At 37.1% G+C, this 17,793-nt stretch overlaps 1 protein-coding gene across 9 annotated transcripts in view; it reads right to left on the bottom strand.

Annotated features, from left to right (window-relative positions):
• CEP70 (centrosomal protein 70) overlaps positions 1-17,793 on the bottom strand; it is a 79,361-nt gene that overhangs the window by 53,847 nt on the left and 7,721 nt on the right. For 8 of the 9 annotated variants that reach the window (XM_055569556.1, XM_055569560.1, XM_055569551.1 and 5 more), the window contains exons 3-6: positions 11,982-12,106; positions 7,298-7,388; positions 7,053-7,176; positions 6,553-6,733 (exon numbers count right to left, since the gene is read on the bottom strand). In XM_055569556.1, the coding sequence (XP_055425531.1) occupies positions 6,553-6,733; positions 7,053-7,176; positions 7,298-7,388; positions 11,982-11,996 (411 nt within the window). In that variant the 5' untranslated portion in view covers positions 11,997-12,106. Of the gene's footprint in view, positions 1-6,552; positions 6,734-7,052; positions 7,177-7,297; positions 7,389-9,323; positions 9,380-11,981; positions 12,107-17,793 lie in introns of all 9 variants that reach the window. The other variant, XM_055569559.1, reaches the window with a different exon arrangement.

The following is a 17,793-nucleotide window of genomic DNA, read 5'->3' as shown; positions in this document are numbered from 1 at the left end:
CAGTTACTTATAAGGCCGTCATACATTAGGAATATCTTGCTGATGTTAATAAACAGTAGATCTATTTTCTCATTTGGCCCTAAGAAACACTCTGTCTCATGGTTCCCTGTGTATTTCAGAAAGCTAAAGTCGATAGAGAAATCCAACACAAAAGTAAAAAAAGAAATTGAAGCTAAAGGACTTGTGGAGAAGTGTACAGAAGAGCTTGGTGGCTTTACACTGAGTGGTTTGCCAAAGGAGGTGGTGTGTGCTCAATTGTGTCCAGCTCTTTGTGACCCCACGGACTGTAGCCCTCCAGGGTCCTCTGTCCATGGCATTTTCCAGGCAAGAACACTGGAGTGGGTTGCCATTTCCTCCATTAGGGGATCTTCCCGACCCAGGGATAAAACTGGTGTCTCTTGCATCTCCTGCATTAGCAGGTGGATTCTTTACCACTGAGCCACTTGGGAAGCCCACCCTGGATGGCTGGAACAATACATAATAGTTAGGACAGACAGTATAAAACTAGAATTTTTTCCTCTGCTTATTAAAAATTTAAACAACAGGAAAAAAATATTTTTTGCTATTTCAACTGTCAGTAGTAAATAAATGTATCAGATCAGATCAGATCAGTCGCTCAGTCGTGTCCGACTCTTTGCGACCCCAAAATATATGTATAGAGAATAAAAATACAGAATTGAAATACACAATAATATAAGTTGGAGAATGTAGTAATTATAAAACAATTTTACCAATGTCATAGAATAAGGTAGAAAGTACAAAGTAACATTACATTTTGAGAAGTCAAGAGTGCATATTTTAATCTTTAAGGTAACCACTAAAAGAAAAGCAAAGGTCACCTTTCTGATCCATATATTCCCTATGGAGAAAGAAGAGGGAGACTACATGCTGATACTGATCACACTGATTTAAAACAAATTATCTGCTTAGATCTTTCAGTTCAGTCGCTCAGTCATGTCTGACTCTTTGCGACCCCATGGACTGCAGCACACCAGGCCTCCCTGTCCATCACCAACTCCCAGAGCCTGCTCAAACTCATGTCCATTGAGTCAGTGATGCCATCCAACCATCTCATCCTCTGTTGTCCCCTTCTCCTCCTGCCTTCAATTATTCCCAACATCAGGGTCTTTTCCAATGAGTCAGTTCTTCACATCAGGTGACCGAAGTACTGGAGCTCAGCTTCAGCACCAGTCCTTCCAATGAATATTCAGGACTGATTTCCTTTAGGTCCCTTGCAGTCCAAGGGACTGGTTGGATCTTCTTGCAGTCCAAGAGTCTTCTCCAACACCACAGTTCAAAAGCATCAATTCTTCAGCACTCAGCTTTCTTTTTATAGTCCAACTCTCACATCCACTGAAGAAACCACAGTTTTGACTATACTGACCTTTGTTGGCAAAGGAATGTTTCTGCTTTTTAATAGCTGTCTAGGTTGGTCATACCTTTTCTTCCAAGGAGCAAGCATCTTTTAATTTCATGGCTGCAGTCACCATCTACAGTGATTTTGGAGCCCAAGAAAATAAAGCTGTCACTGTTTCCATGTTTCCCCATCTATTTGCCATGAAGTGATGGGACTGGGTGCCATGATCTTCATTTTTTTAATGCTGAGTTTTAAACCAACTTTTTTACTCTCCTCTTTCACTTTCATCAAGACGCTCTTTAGTTCCTCTTCACCTTCTGCCATAAGGGTGGTGTCATCTGCATATCTGAGGTTATTTATATTTTTCCTGGCAATCTTGATTCCAGCTTCTGCTTCATCAAGTCCAGCATTTCACATGATGTACTCTGCATTGATCTTTAGAGGATTGAAAAGTTTATCAAACTATATCCACAGATGCTAACACATGTTGTCTAAGTACAGAAAAAGGAAAACTGCACTGCAGAACACAGAAATGTTGTCTTTTCGTTTCTGCATTTCCCAGCAATCTCTCAATAACAATCATTCAAAGTATTGTTGTCAAACATCTAATTTCCTTGATCTCTTTGCCACATACACACAAAATCAATGCTTCCTTTCTCTCAACTGCAAAATATGCAGCACTAAACCATTCTAAAACCGGAAACAAGTGTATGCCCCCCCAAAAATGTGCCTCTAACTGTGAAATAATTGTTTTCCAGGAGAACTTCCATCTTCCCCAAGAAAGCACAAATTAACTAGTAAAGAATAGAATATATGACCAATCTGTGATAGAATTGTACAAAAAATCAGGCAACACTGAGGGGCAGCAATTCCTTGGGAATTGCCCTTGAGGTTTTGCCAATTTCTGTCATCATCCTATAAAAAGTACCCTTCACGTACTTAAGAAACAAGCAAGCAACTAATTTCAATTGTTCAAATTAGCATAGATACCCTTCCCCAGGGCTTCCCAGGTGGCCCAGCAGTAAAGAATCCAATCCCCAATGCAAAAGATGCAAGAAACACACGGGTTCGATCCCTGGGTCAAGAAGATCCCCTGGAGTAGGCAATGGCAACCCGCTCCAGTATTCCTGCCTACAAAATTCCACAGACAGAGGAGCCTGGCATGCTACAGTCCATGGGGTGGCAAAGAGTCAGACACTACTGAGCACACACACACCCTTCCACAAAACCAAGTTTTCACGCCCCCACCCTAATTCTGTCTGTTTTCCATGGCCGACTGTAACATGAGACTTCCTCTGTACACATTTAAAAGCTATATAACAAAACTCTGAAACCTAAAGTGAAAAGTTAAATGGCCTATAATTCATTTAGGACAGATTAAATACTTGACAGAAAATACATGACACTCCATTCAAATCACCCCTTACCAATGAATACTCAAGCATTTTTCTTTGAATTGCCTAAAACCTTGGTAAATTCATAAGCCTTACATTATAATAATTCAGTTTGTGATTATTTATAGATCAATCTCTGTAAGGAAAAAAAAATAGGTATCTTCCTTAAAAAAAAAAAACCCACACAGATCTCTCACCTTCAACGCCCTCTATCAGTACCACCTGATGGCTGCTTCCCACATCAGTAAGTTGATGAGTTAAAGCAATGGTCCCCAGCTTTTTTGGCACTAGCAACTGATTCTGTGGAAGACAATCTTTCTACAGATGGGGGAGGCGGGGGTTGGGATGATTCAAGTGTATTCTATTTACTGTGCACTTTAGTATTATGACATCAGCTCCACCTCTTACCAGGTATTAGATCCAAGAGACTGGGGACCCCTGAGCTAAAGAGCTTCATATTTCTACATGTCCTATATCTGAGATAAAGGTCAAAATCAAATGCATGGAACAATATGTCCATGCAAAATCCCCCTCCCCACAGAGAGAGTTCAGAATATACTGTTGATGAGGAATGCTACCTAACAAAGCAAACCTAAAAATGTAAATGCTAGATCTTATTGACTGATGAATAACAGAAACAGACTTAGCCAAAGAATGATAGTGTCTTCTCTGGAGCTATGAACACCAACAGGTCCAGCACTGCTGGCCTCAAGCTGGCAGCCTAAATGAGGGCAGAAACCACCGCCTGAAGCTTCATACCAGAAATTCTTAGTATCTTCCGCTGTTTCTCTCTGATCCCTGAAATTTAACTTATCACATCCTTCCAATGCTGCTAGCATAAACTGAGGGGACATCCAGGCCCTGCCTAAGGAGTACTGTCCCTTTAGGCAGCCTAAACACCTTGTATGCAACAGGTACACATAATGCTGTGCCAACAGAAAACATTTATAATGATATACTGTTTCTAAGTATCTGTAATGTCTTATACGACTAAATATTGATTTTCCCTACAAAAGATTTCTTTCTTTCAATTACAATAAACACTCAAGTTTTAAAAGAGGTTTTTTAAATTAGGAATTAAAAATTCAATGTTATAACATTGCTATTTCAATAAACATAAAACTAAAAATCAATAATTCAAATATCTATTGATATTGATACTAATATCTATTAGTATCTATTGATACTAATAATAAAGCAGACACTTTCTCAACCCTAGACAAAACAGACAAAAATATCAGCCCTCATGGAGCTTGCATTCTAACACAGAGATATACAAACAAAACAAAGTGTATAGTATATCAGCATGTTAGATGGTAGTAAGAATTATGGATAAAACAATGCAGGGAAGGCAAGATGATATGTGGGGGACAGGACTGCCAACTGTAAGTGAAGTAGTCAAAAATGGAATCCCGGAGAGATAGTGATGTGACACTTGAGTAAGCAGAGAGAAAACAAACCGTGCAGCTAAAAAAACCTCGCATGGTAGAGGGAAAAAGGAAGAACAAAATATACAAAGTCCCTGAGGTGAAAATGTTCAAGGAAAATGTTCAAAGAAAATCAAGACTGTCAGTGTGACTGGAATAGAATATGCAAAAGGTACAGTAGATGAAGTCAGAAGGTAACACAGGGACAATCATGTAAGATCACAGTAAAGAGTTTTGGATTTTTCCCTTTAAAAAAAAAGAAAACACAAAGTTAGAGTGTTCTGTGCTACAATGTTGAGAGCACATTGAAAAAGGCAAGGCTTGGAGTAGGGAAACCAAGAAAGACACAGTAAAGAAATGAAAGTGACTTGGACCAGAGTGGAGACTAAAAGACAAAAGTTTGGGGAGGAAATCCAGGTATGGTTTTGGACATGTTAAAAAGTTCTACATGCCTAATTAGCCATCCAATAGAGATATCAAGTAGGATGCAGGATGTTAGTCTGGAATTAAGGGAAGAAGCCTGTGCCACAGATTTAAAAGTACTATGACTTAGATTGAGCATCACCAAAGACATTAGAATTTATAGGAAAAAGAAAGGTTTAAGGGATGAGCACAACTCAGATAATCACGATGGTATGATCACTGACCTAGAACCAGACATCCTGGAATGTGAAGTGGCCTTTAGAAAGCATCACTACGAACAAAGCTAGTGGAGGTGATGGAATTCCAGTTGAGCTATTCCAAATCTTGAAAGATGATGCTGTGAAAGTGCTGCACTCAATATGCAAGCAAATTTGGAAAACTCAGCAGTGGTCACAGGACTGGAAAAGGTCAGTTTTCATTCCACTCCCAAAGAAAGGCAATGCCAAAGAATGCTCAAACTACCGCACAATTGCACTCATCACACACGCTAGTAAAGTAATGCTCAAAATTCTCCAAGCCAGGCTTCAGCAATACGTGAACTGTGAACTTCCAGATGTTCAAGCTGGTTTTAGAAAAGGCAGAGGAACCAGAGATCAAATTGCCAACATCCGCTGGATCATGGAAAAAGCAAGAGAGTTCCAGAAAAACATCTATTTCTGCTTTATTGACTATGCCAAAGCCTTTGACTGTGTGGATCACAATAAACTGTGGAAAATTCTGAAAGAGATGGGAGTACCAGATCACCTGACCTGCCTCTTGAGAAATCTGTATGCAGGTCAGGAAGCAACAGTTAGAACTGGACATGGAACAACAGACTGGTTCCAAATAGGAAAAGGAGTACGTCAATGCTGTATATTGTCACTGTGCTTATTTAACTCATATGCAGAGTACATCATGAGAAACACTGGACTGGATGAAGCACAAGCTGGAATCAAGATTGCCGGGAGAAATATCAATAACCTCAGATATGCAGATGACACCACCTTTACGGCAGAAAGTGAAGAGGAACTAAAGAGCCTCTTGATGAATGTGAAAGAAGAGAGTAAGAAAGTTGGTTTAAAGCTCAACGTTCAGAAAACTAAGATCATGGCATCTGGTCCCATCACCTCATGGGAAATAGATGGGGAAACAGTGGAAACAGTGGCAGACTTCCTTTTTGGGGGCTCCAAAATCACTGCAGATGGTGACTGTAGCCATGAAATTAAAAGACCCTTACTCTTTGGAAGCACCAAAAGCAGAGACATTACTTTGCCAACAAAGGTCCGTCTAGTCAAGGCTATGTTTTTTCCAGTGGTCATGTATGGATGTGAGAGTTGGACCGTGAAGAAAGCTGAGCGCCAAAGAATTGATGCTTTTGAACTGTGGTGTTGGAGAAGACTCTTGAGAGTCCCTTGGACTGCAAGGAGATCCAACAAGTCCATTTTGAAGGAGATCAGTCCTGGGTGTTCATTGGAAGGACTGATGCTGAAGCTGAAACTCCAGTACTTTGGCCACCTCATGCGAAGAGTTGACTCATTGGAAAAGACCCTGATGCTGGGAGGGATTGGGGACAGGAGGAGAAGGGGACGACAGAGGATGAGATGGCTGGATGGCATCACCAACTCGATGGACATTGAGTTTGAGTGAACTCCGGGAGCTGGTGATGGACAGGGAGGCCTGGCATGCTGTGATTCATGGGGTCGCAAAGAGTCAGACACGACTGAGCAACTGAACTGAAGGGATAAGTCATGGAAAATGCGAAGAATCAGCAAAGGGATCAAAAAATAACCAGTGGGGTTAGAGGAAAACCAGAAGAGAAAATATTCTGGAAACAGCAAAGAAAGAATTTCAAGACAATGACAGTAATAGGTAAAGGAAGATAAGGATCACTGACTTAAGCAACATGGAAGTCACCTGTAACATTGACAAGGCGTTTTAAGACTATCATGTAAGAAAATGTTTAACTCATTACCTGTAAAACTTTATGCTCCTTTTGAAGTTCTTTTATTTTATTCTGTTGCTGGCAAACCCTATTTACAGATTCATCCTCCATTTCACCAATTTTGGACTTCACACTCTCCATAATTTGTTCCAAGTCATTAGCTCGTTGTTCCTGATCTGCTGCTCGGCTTTGCTGTTGCTGAAGTTCATTTCTAGTAAAAGACATACAATTCCTTCTCTTAGTAATAGTAACAAATCATATCAACCAACATATCCATCTACCAACATAACAACTTTCTAAAATTTTTTTGCATTCTTAAAATTTCTATAACACAAACCAACAAAGGAAACTTAGGGTATCAGTATATATCGAAGCTATTACCAAAAGATTTACCTACTAAAAATATTTTTTACTTTATATTTAATCAATGGAAAATTAAATTCCAAGATTCTTTTCAAGCGAGTTATTTTTTTAAATGCATATCATTTGTTCACATACAATTCAAAACAGATTTTTTTCGATTTTCTTACTTAAGCTGTTTATTAGTTTCTATGAGCTCCTGGATCATGTTCTGTTGACGCGATGTTTCCTCCATCATTGTTTTTAAATTCTCCCTCATCGTCTGTGATGACTGTTTGTCAAAAATGATGAGATCTACATTTTTTGAAATGTAATACACATAGTAAAAATGAAGATAAGAAAAACATTAAGATTGAGAAATTTTAACAAAAAAAGAAGCTTTTTATCTTAAGGAGCAAGAATATAGTTTGATTACCTTTCATATCTGTTCTTTTGACTAGAGATAAAGGCTTTAAGCCATGCATCATCAACAGCACATTTATGTTTTCCCATTCTGCTTCTTCCCGCTACAATTACAAGAAGACAGAAAAGGATCAACGTTAAGATATAGGGTGAAGAAATGCCCTCTTATAAATAATTTCCTTTGTTTTCAGAACAACAGACTTTTTCTCCAAAAGCTTTAATATGAATTTTTATACACACATAATGCTTAAAATTAAAACAGATTTGTTTCTAACAAAATTAGACTAAAAAGGATGCAAATAAGCACAGATACTTACATTATATCTGGAATTACATAATTCCAGAACACATATATAGGTCTTAATGAATAAATTAAAAGCCTTATAATTTCAGTGAATTAAACAGTACTCTTGTCTGGAAAATCCCATGGACGGAAGAGCCTGGTAGGCTGCAGTCCATGGGGTCACTAAGAGTCGGACACAACTGAGCGACTTCACTTTCACTTTTCACTTTCACGCATTGGAGAAGGAAATGGCAGCCCACTCCAGTGTTCTTGCCTGGAGAATCCCAGGGACCGGGGAGCCTGGCGGGCTGCCGTCTATGGGGTCGCACAGAGTCGGACACGACTGAAGCGACTTAGCAGCAGCAACAGCAGCAAACAGACCTTAAGTTTCTTATTTAACTGAACTTTTTATTTAGGGTTTTTTATTTAACTGTCACCTTAACGATGACCAGGGTCACAACAAAATCAAACATATCTGACTGGAAGAGCCAATAACTTAGGTAGTTCCTTGTATAATGGACAAGGTCTAACTATGAAAAGGAGTCTGTCCATCTAGGTAACTGATTCTAGTAGAAATATTCTGAAAGACACTCCTAATTTTTGTATCCCGGTTTCTACATATATATTTACCCTGAGAAGGGAACTCTCTCCAGATTAAAAAAAGAATAAAACCTAACAATAAATAAAAACAATGGGTAAGAAAAGAACATAAAATACAACAGAAACAGATATTTTTTAAATGACATTTAAATTCATTATGTTAACATCAATAACAGGTTCTTAAGTACAATGATCAATTTTAAAATCAAGTGTGTGAGATACTTTGCATTCTTTTTAAAAGACCTTAAATATCTTATATAGTATAATGTAAGTATATTTGTGGAAAGGTGATTTGAGTAAATTTTCAATTTATTTAAATGCTTGAAAAGTATCTAATGTATTTTATTAGTGAATAGCATGTAAATATTATAATAATGTTAATACTAATAATTTGGAGAATTTTTTCCCCTCCCTCTTTCCTAGAAAATTTTTAAAAGTTCAAATAAAAGTATTACTCTTCACATCCAATGGAGAAGGAAATGGCTACCCACTCCAGTGTTCTTGCCTGGAGAATTCCATGGACAGAGGAGCCAGGGAGGCTACTTTGCAGTCCATGGGGTTGCAAAGAGTCAAGCATGACTGAGCAACTATCACACACATTCAAATTCCCCTCAGACATTAAAAAATCTACTAAAATAGATAAGCAACAAGGATACACTGTATAGCGAGAGAATTATAACAATTATCTTGTAATAACTTTTAATGGAGTAAAATCTGTTTTTACTGATTTATTGCTAGAATCTGTTTTGGGAGCCAAAAGCTCTGTGTGGGTATATAAGTGGAAACCTACTGCTGCTGCTAAGTTGCTTAAGTCGTGTCCGACTCTGTGCGACCCCACAGATGGCAGCCCACTAGGCTCCTCTGTCCCTGGGATTCTCCAGGCAAGAACACTGGAGTGGGTTGCCATTTCCTTCTCCAAACCTACTACAACTCATTAAAAAAAAAATGCCCTATAAAAAAAGTCACATATTTTGAATGACCAAATTATACAAATACTGTTGCCTGATAACTTTTTAAAGGTTTGTTTTTTTTTTTGATGTGGATCATTTTTAAGTCTTTATTGAATTTGTTTTAATATTGCTTCTGTTTTAAGCTTTGGTTTTTGGCCAAGAGGCATGTAGGATCTTAGCTCCCCGATCACGGATTGAACACACACCTTATGCACTGGGAGGCAGTCTCAACCACTGGGCTGCCATGGAGGTCCTGATAACTCTTTTAAGAGAAAGAAAAACATCAGTTCAGTTCAGTTGCTCAGTCATGTCTGACTCTTTGTGACCCCATGGACTGCGGCACCACAGGCATCCCTGTCCATCGCCAATTCCTGGAGTTCACCCAAACCCATGTCCATTGAGTCAGTGATGCCATCCAACCATCTCATCCTCTGTCGTCCGCTTCTCCTCCTGCCCTCAATCGTTCCCAGCATTAGGATCTTTTCCAGTGACTCAGTTCTTCACATCAGGTGGCCAAAGTATTGGAGTTTCAGCTTCAGTATCAGTCCTTCCAATGAACACCCAGGACTGATCTCCTTTAGGATGGCCTGTTTTGATCTCCTTGAAGTTTAACGGACTCTCAAGAGTCTTCTCCAACACCACACTTCAAAAGCATCAATTCTTTGGCACTCAGTTTTTTTTATAATCCAACTCTCACATCTATACGTGACTACTGGAAAAACCATAGTGTTGACTAGACAGACCTTTGCTGCCAAAGTAATGTCTCTTCTTTTTAATATGTTTTCTATGTTGGTCATAACTTTTCTTCCAAGGAGCAAGCATCTTTTAATTTCATGGCTTCAGTCACCATCTGCAGTGATTTTGGAACCCCCCCAAAAAAGTCTGCCATTGTTCCCCCATCTATTTCCCATGAGGTGATGGGAACAGATGCCATGATCTTCGTTTTCTGAATGTTTTAAGCCAACTTTTTCACTCTCCTCTTTCACTTTCATCAAGAGGCTCTTTAGCTCCTCTTCACTTTATGCCATAAAGGTGGTGTCATCTGCGTATCTGAGGTCATTGATATTTCCCCCGGCAATCCTGATTCCAGCTTGTGCTTCATCCAGCCCAGTATTTCACATGATGCATTCTTTGGCATTGCCTTTCTTTGGGACTGGAATGAAAAATGACCTTTTCCAGTCCTGTGGCCACTGCTGAGTTTTTCACTGGCATATCGAGTGCAGCACTTTCACAGCATCATCTTGTAGGATTTGAAATAGTTCAAGTGGAATTTCATCACCTTCACTAGCTTTGTTCATAGTGATGCTTCCTAAGGCCCCCCTGACTTCACATTCCAGGATGTCTAACTCTAGGTGAGTGATCACACCATCATGATTATCTGGGTCATGAAGACCTTTTTTGTATAGTTCTTCTGTGGATTCTTGCCACTTCTTAATATCTTCTGCTTTTGTTAAATCCATACCATTTCTGTCCTTTATTGTGTCCATCTTTGCATGAAATGTTCCCTTGGTATCTCTAATTTTCTTGAAGTGATCTCTACTCTTTCCCATTTCACTGTTTTCCTCTATTTCTTTGCAGTGATCACTGAGGAAGGCTTTCCTGTCTCTCCTTGCTATTCTTTGGAACTCTGCATTCAAATGGGTATATCTTTCCTTTTCTCCTTTGCCTTTCACTTCTCTTCTTTTCACAGCCTTCACAGTAAGGCCTCTCTGACAATCATTTTGCCTTTTTGCATTTCTTTTTCTTGGAGATGGTCTTGATCACTGCCTCCTGTACAATGTCATGAACCTCTGTCCATAGTTCTTCAGGCACTCTATCAGACTTAATCCCTTTAGCCTACTTGTCACTTATATTGTATAATCACTTATGATTAGATTAGATATGATTTAGGTCATACCTGAATGGTCTAGTGGTTTTTGCTGCTTTCTTCAATTTAAGTCTGAATTTGGTAATAAGAAATTCACAATCTGAGCCACAGTCAGCTCCTATTCTTGTTTTTGCTGACTGTATAGAGCTTCTCCATCTTTGGCTGCAAAGAATATAATCAATCTGATTTCGGTATTGACCATCTGGTGATGTCCACGTGTAGAGTTTTCTCCTGTGTTGTTGGAAGAGGGTGTTTTCTATGACTAGTGTGTTCTCTTGGCAAAACTCTGTTAGCCTTTGCCCTGCTTCATTCTGTATGCCACAGCCAAACTTGTCTGTTACTCCAGGTATTTCTTGATTTCCTACTTTTGCATTTCAGTCCCCTATAATGAAAAGGACATCTTTTTTGGGTGTAGTTTTAGATGGTCTTGTAGGTCTTCATAGAACCATTCAACTTCAGCTTCTTCAGCATTACTGGTTGGGGCACAGACTTGGATTACTGCGATACTGAATGGTTTGCCTTGGAAACAAACAGAGATCATTCTGTTGTTTTTGAGATTGCATCCAAGTACTGCATTTGGGGCTCTTTTGTTGACTATAATGGGTACTCCATTTTTTCTAAGGGATTCTTGCCCACAGTAGTAGATATAACGGTCATCTGAGTTAAATTATGTTTGAAGAAAAACATAACTGTTTGCAAATTCCAAAATATTTGAGAATGGCATTTTCCAAGTATAAACTGAAGAAGACCAGTCTAATGAAATATTCATCAAATTAGTATTACATAAGTAGGAAAAACTGTATAATAAAGCCTCCTTCTGGACACTGATATGTTGTGAAGTCTTAGAATAAGGATACCATTTAATAGTTTTAACCCATCATTTCCCAAAATGCTTTTACTAAAGTAGTCTTTTAAAGTAAGGTTTTTCACATTTGTAGATGTGGTATTCTTTGACGCATACTTTGATAAACACTGGTTTCAAGTATTTCAGGTTTACCTGTTTTTCAGTCATGAGTCTTATCTGATGATTTGCTGGACTCCTTGGCTTTAGGGGCTGCTGTAGATACAATTTCTTTTGTAGAGTCAAAAGAAGTTGAGATTGGCAATAAAAAATTGAATTGCCTAAAATTAAAAAAGCGCAATAGGTGTTAAAGAAAATTATATTTAAAAGAACCTACTACTCTTGGGCAATTTAAGCATTCCTAAGCCAAAACTTCTATGACTTCTAAGAAAGCTGATTTTTATAATTTTAATGTTCTCCTCTAGAAATGAAACATTATGGGGTTTTACACATATATACACAAAGAAACTATTTGTTTTAACTAGGTAATGTGAAAAGCAAGTGATGCTAATAAACATTTTTTGTAAGCTGCTTCCCAAAAAATGAAAGAATTGTCTGAATTCATTAGTTTAATAATTAATTCACTAGCCTAACTCAAAGGGTAAATTAAATGCCACATTCTTAGGTGGTCTTTATTTCTAAGTAGATCAAAGGCTAGCAACACAATGTATTCTATTTGACTGGCACACACACAAGTTTATATTCAGTCTACCCTCCCATCACGTGCTCTTGTTGTCTAAAACTCTGCCATTCTATAGGAAGAAATTTCCTTGAATTTTTATGGTATCTAACTCTTCCTTTGCAGAGGCACAATCATCACACATATTCATTGGCATCATGGAATCTTACAACGTGAGAGAACCTTAGAAAGTGTTTAATCCAACATCTCTAGCTGTCCAGAGCTGGCAGGAAAGAGTGCTGGGAGAATTGTACCAATATATCAGATGCTATAACCATGTGAGACCCAGAGAAGTAAAATGATCCTCCCTGCTGCTAGTTCAGTTTTTCTTGCAAATCACCCTTCTGTCCTTCTACTTCTGCTTCAGATAGTGAAATCCACCAATATTAGTCACCAATAATTCATTTTCAGCTAAACCTAGTAACATGTTGCAAATTCTCCAATTCTGCCATTTTTGCTGCTGACATCAGAGAGTACTCTCTCCCCTTTAAACTCTGGTCTCTAATGCACTATGTTCATCTCTCTCACTTTTATTTAAATAAAGATACTTTTTGAAAGTATCGGCCAACTTCAATGGCTACCACCTTTCAGCTAGTTTTTAAACTTTTCATTAGAGAAATTAAAAAAAATACATACAAGTAGAGAAAGAGTAAAATGAACCCATGTATATTCATTAACCCAAGATCAATAATAACCAACATTCTTCCATATTTATTTCATTTCTCTACCCACTTATATTTCAGTACTCACCTCCAATAAATGTAGACTCATTTTTAACATAACTTCAATACCACTGTCACACCAAATTATATTAATTCCTTACTATCACTTAATATCTAGTCCATGTTCAGTTTTCCCCCAAATGTCTTAAAAATATCTTTTTTTTTTTTCTCCAAATCAGAATCCAAAGAAGGTTCACATACAGCACTCCTAAATGCATATATGGGGAATTAGAAAGCCACTGCATGTACCCACAGAAAGGTGTAGGCTAAAAAAGACCTCAAGTTTATAGGTCAGGCTGATCTCAGCACAAAGACAGCCAAAATTTAAAACAAAGAAAAACAAAACCCAGTAAACCACGGCAAAGAAAGAGAATCTTATTTCCATAGATATTACTAGATTCAAATGTCCAGTTTTCAATAAAAAGTAAAGCTTACCAAGAATCTGGAAAGCATGGCTCATTCAAAGGAAAAAAAAAAAATCAAACTGCCTCTGAAAAAAAAAACAACAAAACTTGATGGCAGATCTACTGCACAAAGCGTTTAAAACAACCACCTTAAAAAATTCAAAGAACTAAAGGAAGATGTGGAGAAAAAATAAGAAAAAATATATGATCAAAAGTGAAATATCAGTAAAGAGAGAAAACAACAACAAAACGAAAATCAAACATATTCTTTAATTGAAAAGTATGATAACTGAAATAAAGAATTTACTAGGGGCATTTAAATGCAGATTTGAACAGGCAAAAGAATGAATCATGTAAGTGTGAAGGTAAGACAATGGAAATTATCAAGTCTAAAGAATAGGAAAACAGAAGGACTGAATACAAGTGAACCTTACCTAAAGGACCTGTGAGACAGTATCAGTTGTGTCAACACACGAATTGTGGGAGTCCCAGAAGGAGAAAAGAGAGGTGGTAGGGAGAATATGAAATGATGGCTGAGAACTTCCCAAATTTGTTGGAAGACACAAACTCCTAGAAACATAAACTCATAGACCTACACCAAGAAGTACTACAATCAAGCTTTTGAAAGAACAAAGAATCTTGAAAGTAGCAAGGGAGAAGTGACACATCACACACAAGGAATCATCAACAAGATTACCAGCAGATTTCTTAACAGGAACTTTGGAGACCAGGAGGTAGTGAGATAATATAATTCTTTCTGAAAGAAACTGTCAATCAAGAATCTTATGTTTGGCAAAACTATCCTTCAAAAGTGAGAACAGAATAAAGATATTTCCAGATAAACTAAAGTTTAAGGCGTTCCTTACCACTAGACCTGCCCTACAAGTAATGGTAAAGGTAGTCCCACTAGTTGAAATGAAAGGACACAGGACAGTAAATCAAAGCCATATGAAAAACTAAATATCTCAATAAAGGTAAATGGCATGGTAAATACACAGGCAATTATAAAAGCTGCTATTATAACAAAGATGTGTAACTCCACTTCTTGCTTGCTACATGACTTAAGAAACAGATCATTTTTTAAAAAACAATCATTAGTCTAAAGCTAATATTATTATAACTTTGGTTTGTAATGTCACACATTTTCTACCTAATTTAAGACACTAACTCATTTACCAGAATTTTTAATTTGTTTTCAGGCACACATGTATAAAGATGTAACTGCAACATCAACAACTGAAAGAGGTGGGGATAGAGCTGTAAAGAAGTAGAATTTTTATATGTTATTTAAGTGAAACTGCGATAAATTCAAATTAGTGTTATAATTTTATAATGGTAAATGTAAACCTCATGGTCACCACAAAGAAAACAGTGATAGAATATATAGAAAAAGAAAACATTCTGCTACAAAAAAAAAAAAATCAACTAAACACAAGAAGACAGTAATACAGGAAATGAGGGGGGAAAAAAGCCATAAGACGTTACAAAAAAATAGCAAAATTACAGATAGTAATCCCTTACCTGTCAGTAATCACTCTAAATGTAAAAGGGTCAAACTCTTGACAGACTGGTAGAATGAATTTAAGAAAATATGATCCAACTATGTGCCTAAAACAAGACCCATTTTAGAGCCAGAGACACAAAGAGACTGAAAGTGAAAGAATGGTAAAAGGTATTTCAAGAAAATAATTTTTAAAAAAAGAAAGAAAGAAGGAAAGTCTAGCTATATGAGTATCAGACAAAATACACTTTATATCAAAACAGGCTACTAGAGACAAAACAGGACATTACGTATTAATAAAAGATTCAATACAGCTAGAATACATAACAATTATAAAACACTTGTGCACTTAATAACAGACCACTAACACATGTGAAGTAAAAATTCACAGAATTGAAGGAAGAAATAGTTCTACAATATAGGTGGAGATTTTAACACTCCATTCTCAAGAATACATAGTAATCAGACAAAAGAAAAGTAATGAAACAGACAATGTTACAGAGTAAAACAACCAGATCTAGTAGATTTATAAAGAACACTCAGGGGAATTCCCTGGTAATTCAGTGGTTTAGGACTCCATGCTTCCACTGCAGGGAGCACGGGTTTGATCCTTGGTCATGGAACTAAGATCCCACAAGCTGATCAAAAAGAAAAAAAGAAAAGAAAAGAAACCTGCTCAACAACAACAGAATATAGTCTTCCAAGTACACATGGGACATTATCAGGATAGACTATATGTTAAACCACAAATTAAGTCTCCACAAAGAGGTGAAGTTAGAAATCAAAAAATAAAACAAAAATTCATAAGTTTATGGAAATTAGACAACATATTTGTAAATAACCAATGGATGAAAGAAGAAATCACAAGAGAAATTAGAAAACTCTTAAGATATTAATGAAAACAAAACACAATATTTCAAAACTTATGGGACACAGTGAAAGCAATCCTGAAGGGTGAAATTTAAGAGTTATAAAAATTTACATTAAAAACATGAAAGATCTCAAATTAACAACCTAAGTTTGCAACTTAAGGAACCAGAAAAAGAACAAACTAAACCCAAAGCTGGCAAAAGAAAAAAATAAAGATTAATTAGAGCAGAAACAAAGGAAATAGAGACTAGGAAAGCAATAGAGAAAGTCAATGAAAGACATCTGAAAAGATCAATAAAAAATGACAAATTTTACCTGATGAACAGAAAAAAAGAGAAGACTCAAATTACTAAAATCAGAAATGAAAGTGGGAGCATTACTACAAATTATACAGAAAAAAGTATTAAACAATATTATGAACAATTGTATGCCAACAAATTAGATAACCAAAATGAAATGGACAAATTCCTATAGACACAAAACCTACCAAGACTGAATCACAAAGAAATAGAAAATTGCAGTACATCCGTAACTAGTAATAGAACTGAATCAGTAATCAAAAAACTCTCCCCAAAAGAAAAGACATGGACCGAGTGGCTTCACTGAGGAATTCTACCAAAACATCTAAAGAACTACTAACAATTCTTCTCAAACTATTCCAAAAAATTAGACAAGGGAATACTTCCTAACTCACTGTTGGAAGATAGCATCACCTTAATATTAAAAAGTCAGACAATACAAGAAAAATAGTAATATCCCTTACAAGCATTGATGCAAAATACTAGTAAACCAAAGACTTCCCAGGTGGCTAAATGGTAAAGAATCTGAGTGCCAATGCAGGAGGCACAGGAGACAAGGATTTGAACTGTGGGTGGGGAAGATTCCCTGGAGGAGGAAATGGCAACCCATTGCAAGTGTTCTTACCTGGAAAAATCCCATGGACAGAGGAGCCTGAAGGGCTATAGTCCATGAGTTTGCAAGGGTTGGACACGACTTAAGCGACTGAGCATGCACACACTAGTAAACCAAATTCAGCAGCATAGTAAAAGAATTATACACCATATTCAAGTGGGATTTATACTTGGAATGTAGGAATTAGTTCAACATATGAAAAGAAATCAGTGTATCACACATTACATTAATGGAATGAAGGAAAAAAACATACAATCATCTCAATTGATGCAGAAAAAGCATTTTACAAAATCCAACACCTTCTTGTGATAAACACTCAATAACTAGGAATAGAAGGAAACTAATTCAACAAAACAAAAGATCCCCTGGAGGAGGATATGGCAACCCACTCCAGTATTCTTGCCTGGACAATCCAATAGACAGAGGAGCCTGGGGTCTTAAAGTGTAGGATATGACTGAAGCAAACTAGCACGCACACAACTCAACAAAAGCCATATATGAAAAAGCTACAGCGAACATCATATTCAATGGTAAAAGACTACAAGCTTTCCCTCTAAGATGAGGAATAAGGCAAGGATGTCACATTCACCACTTTTATTCCACATAGAAATGGAAGTTCCCACCAAGCATTTAAGCAAGAAAGAGAAATAAAAGGTATCCACATTGGAAAAGAAGTCAAATTATCTCTATTTGCACATGATATGATTTTATATACCAAAAACCTTAATACACACACACACGCGTGCACACATGCACACACATTAGAATAAATGAATTCAGCAAAGCAGCAGAATATGAAAATCAGCATATAAAAACCATTTGCATTTCTATACACTAACAATGAATAACCTAAAATGGAAAATAAAAGAACTCCATTTAC

Source organism: Bubalus kerabau, chromosome 2 (assembly GCF_029407905.1).
Source record: "Bubalus kerabau isolate K-KA32 ecotype Philippines breed swamp buffalo chromosome 2, PCC_UOA_SB_1v2, whole genome shotgun sequence".
Lineage (NCBI taxonomy): Eukaryota > Metazoa > Chordata > Mammalia > Artiodactyla > Bovidae > Bubalus > Bubalus kerabau.
Note: the sequence above shows the minus strand (reverse complement) of the source record. Positions and strands in the feature narration are given on the sequence as shown.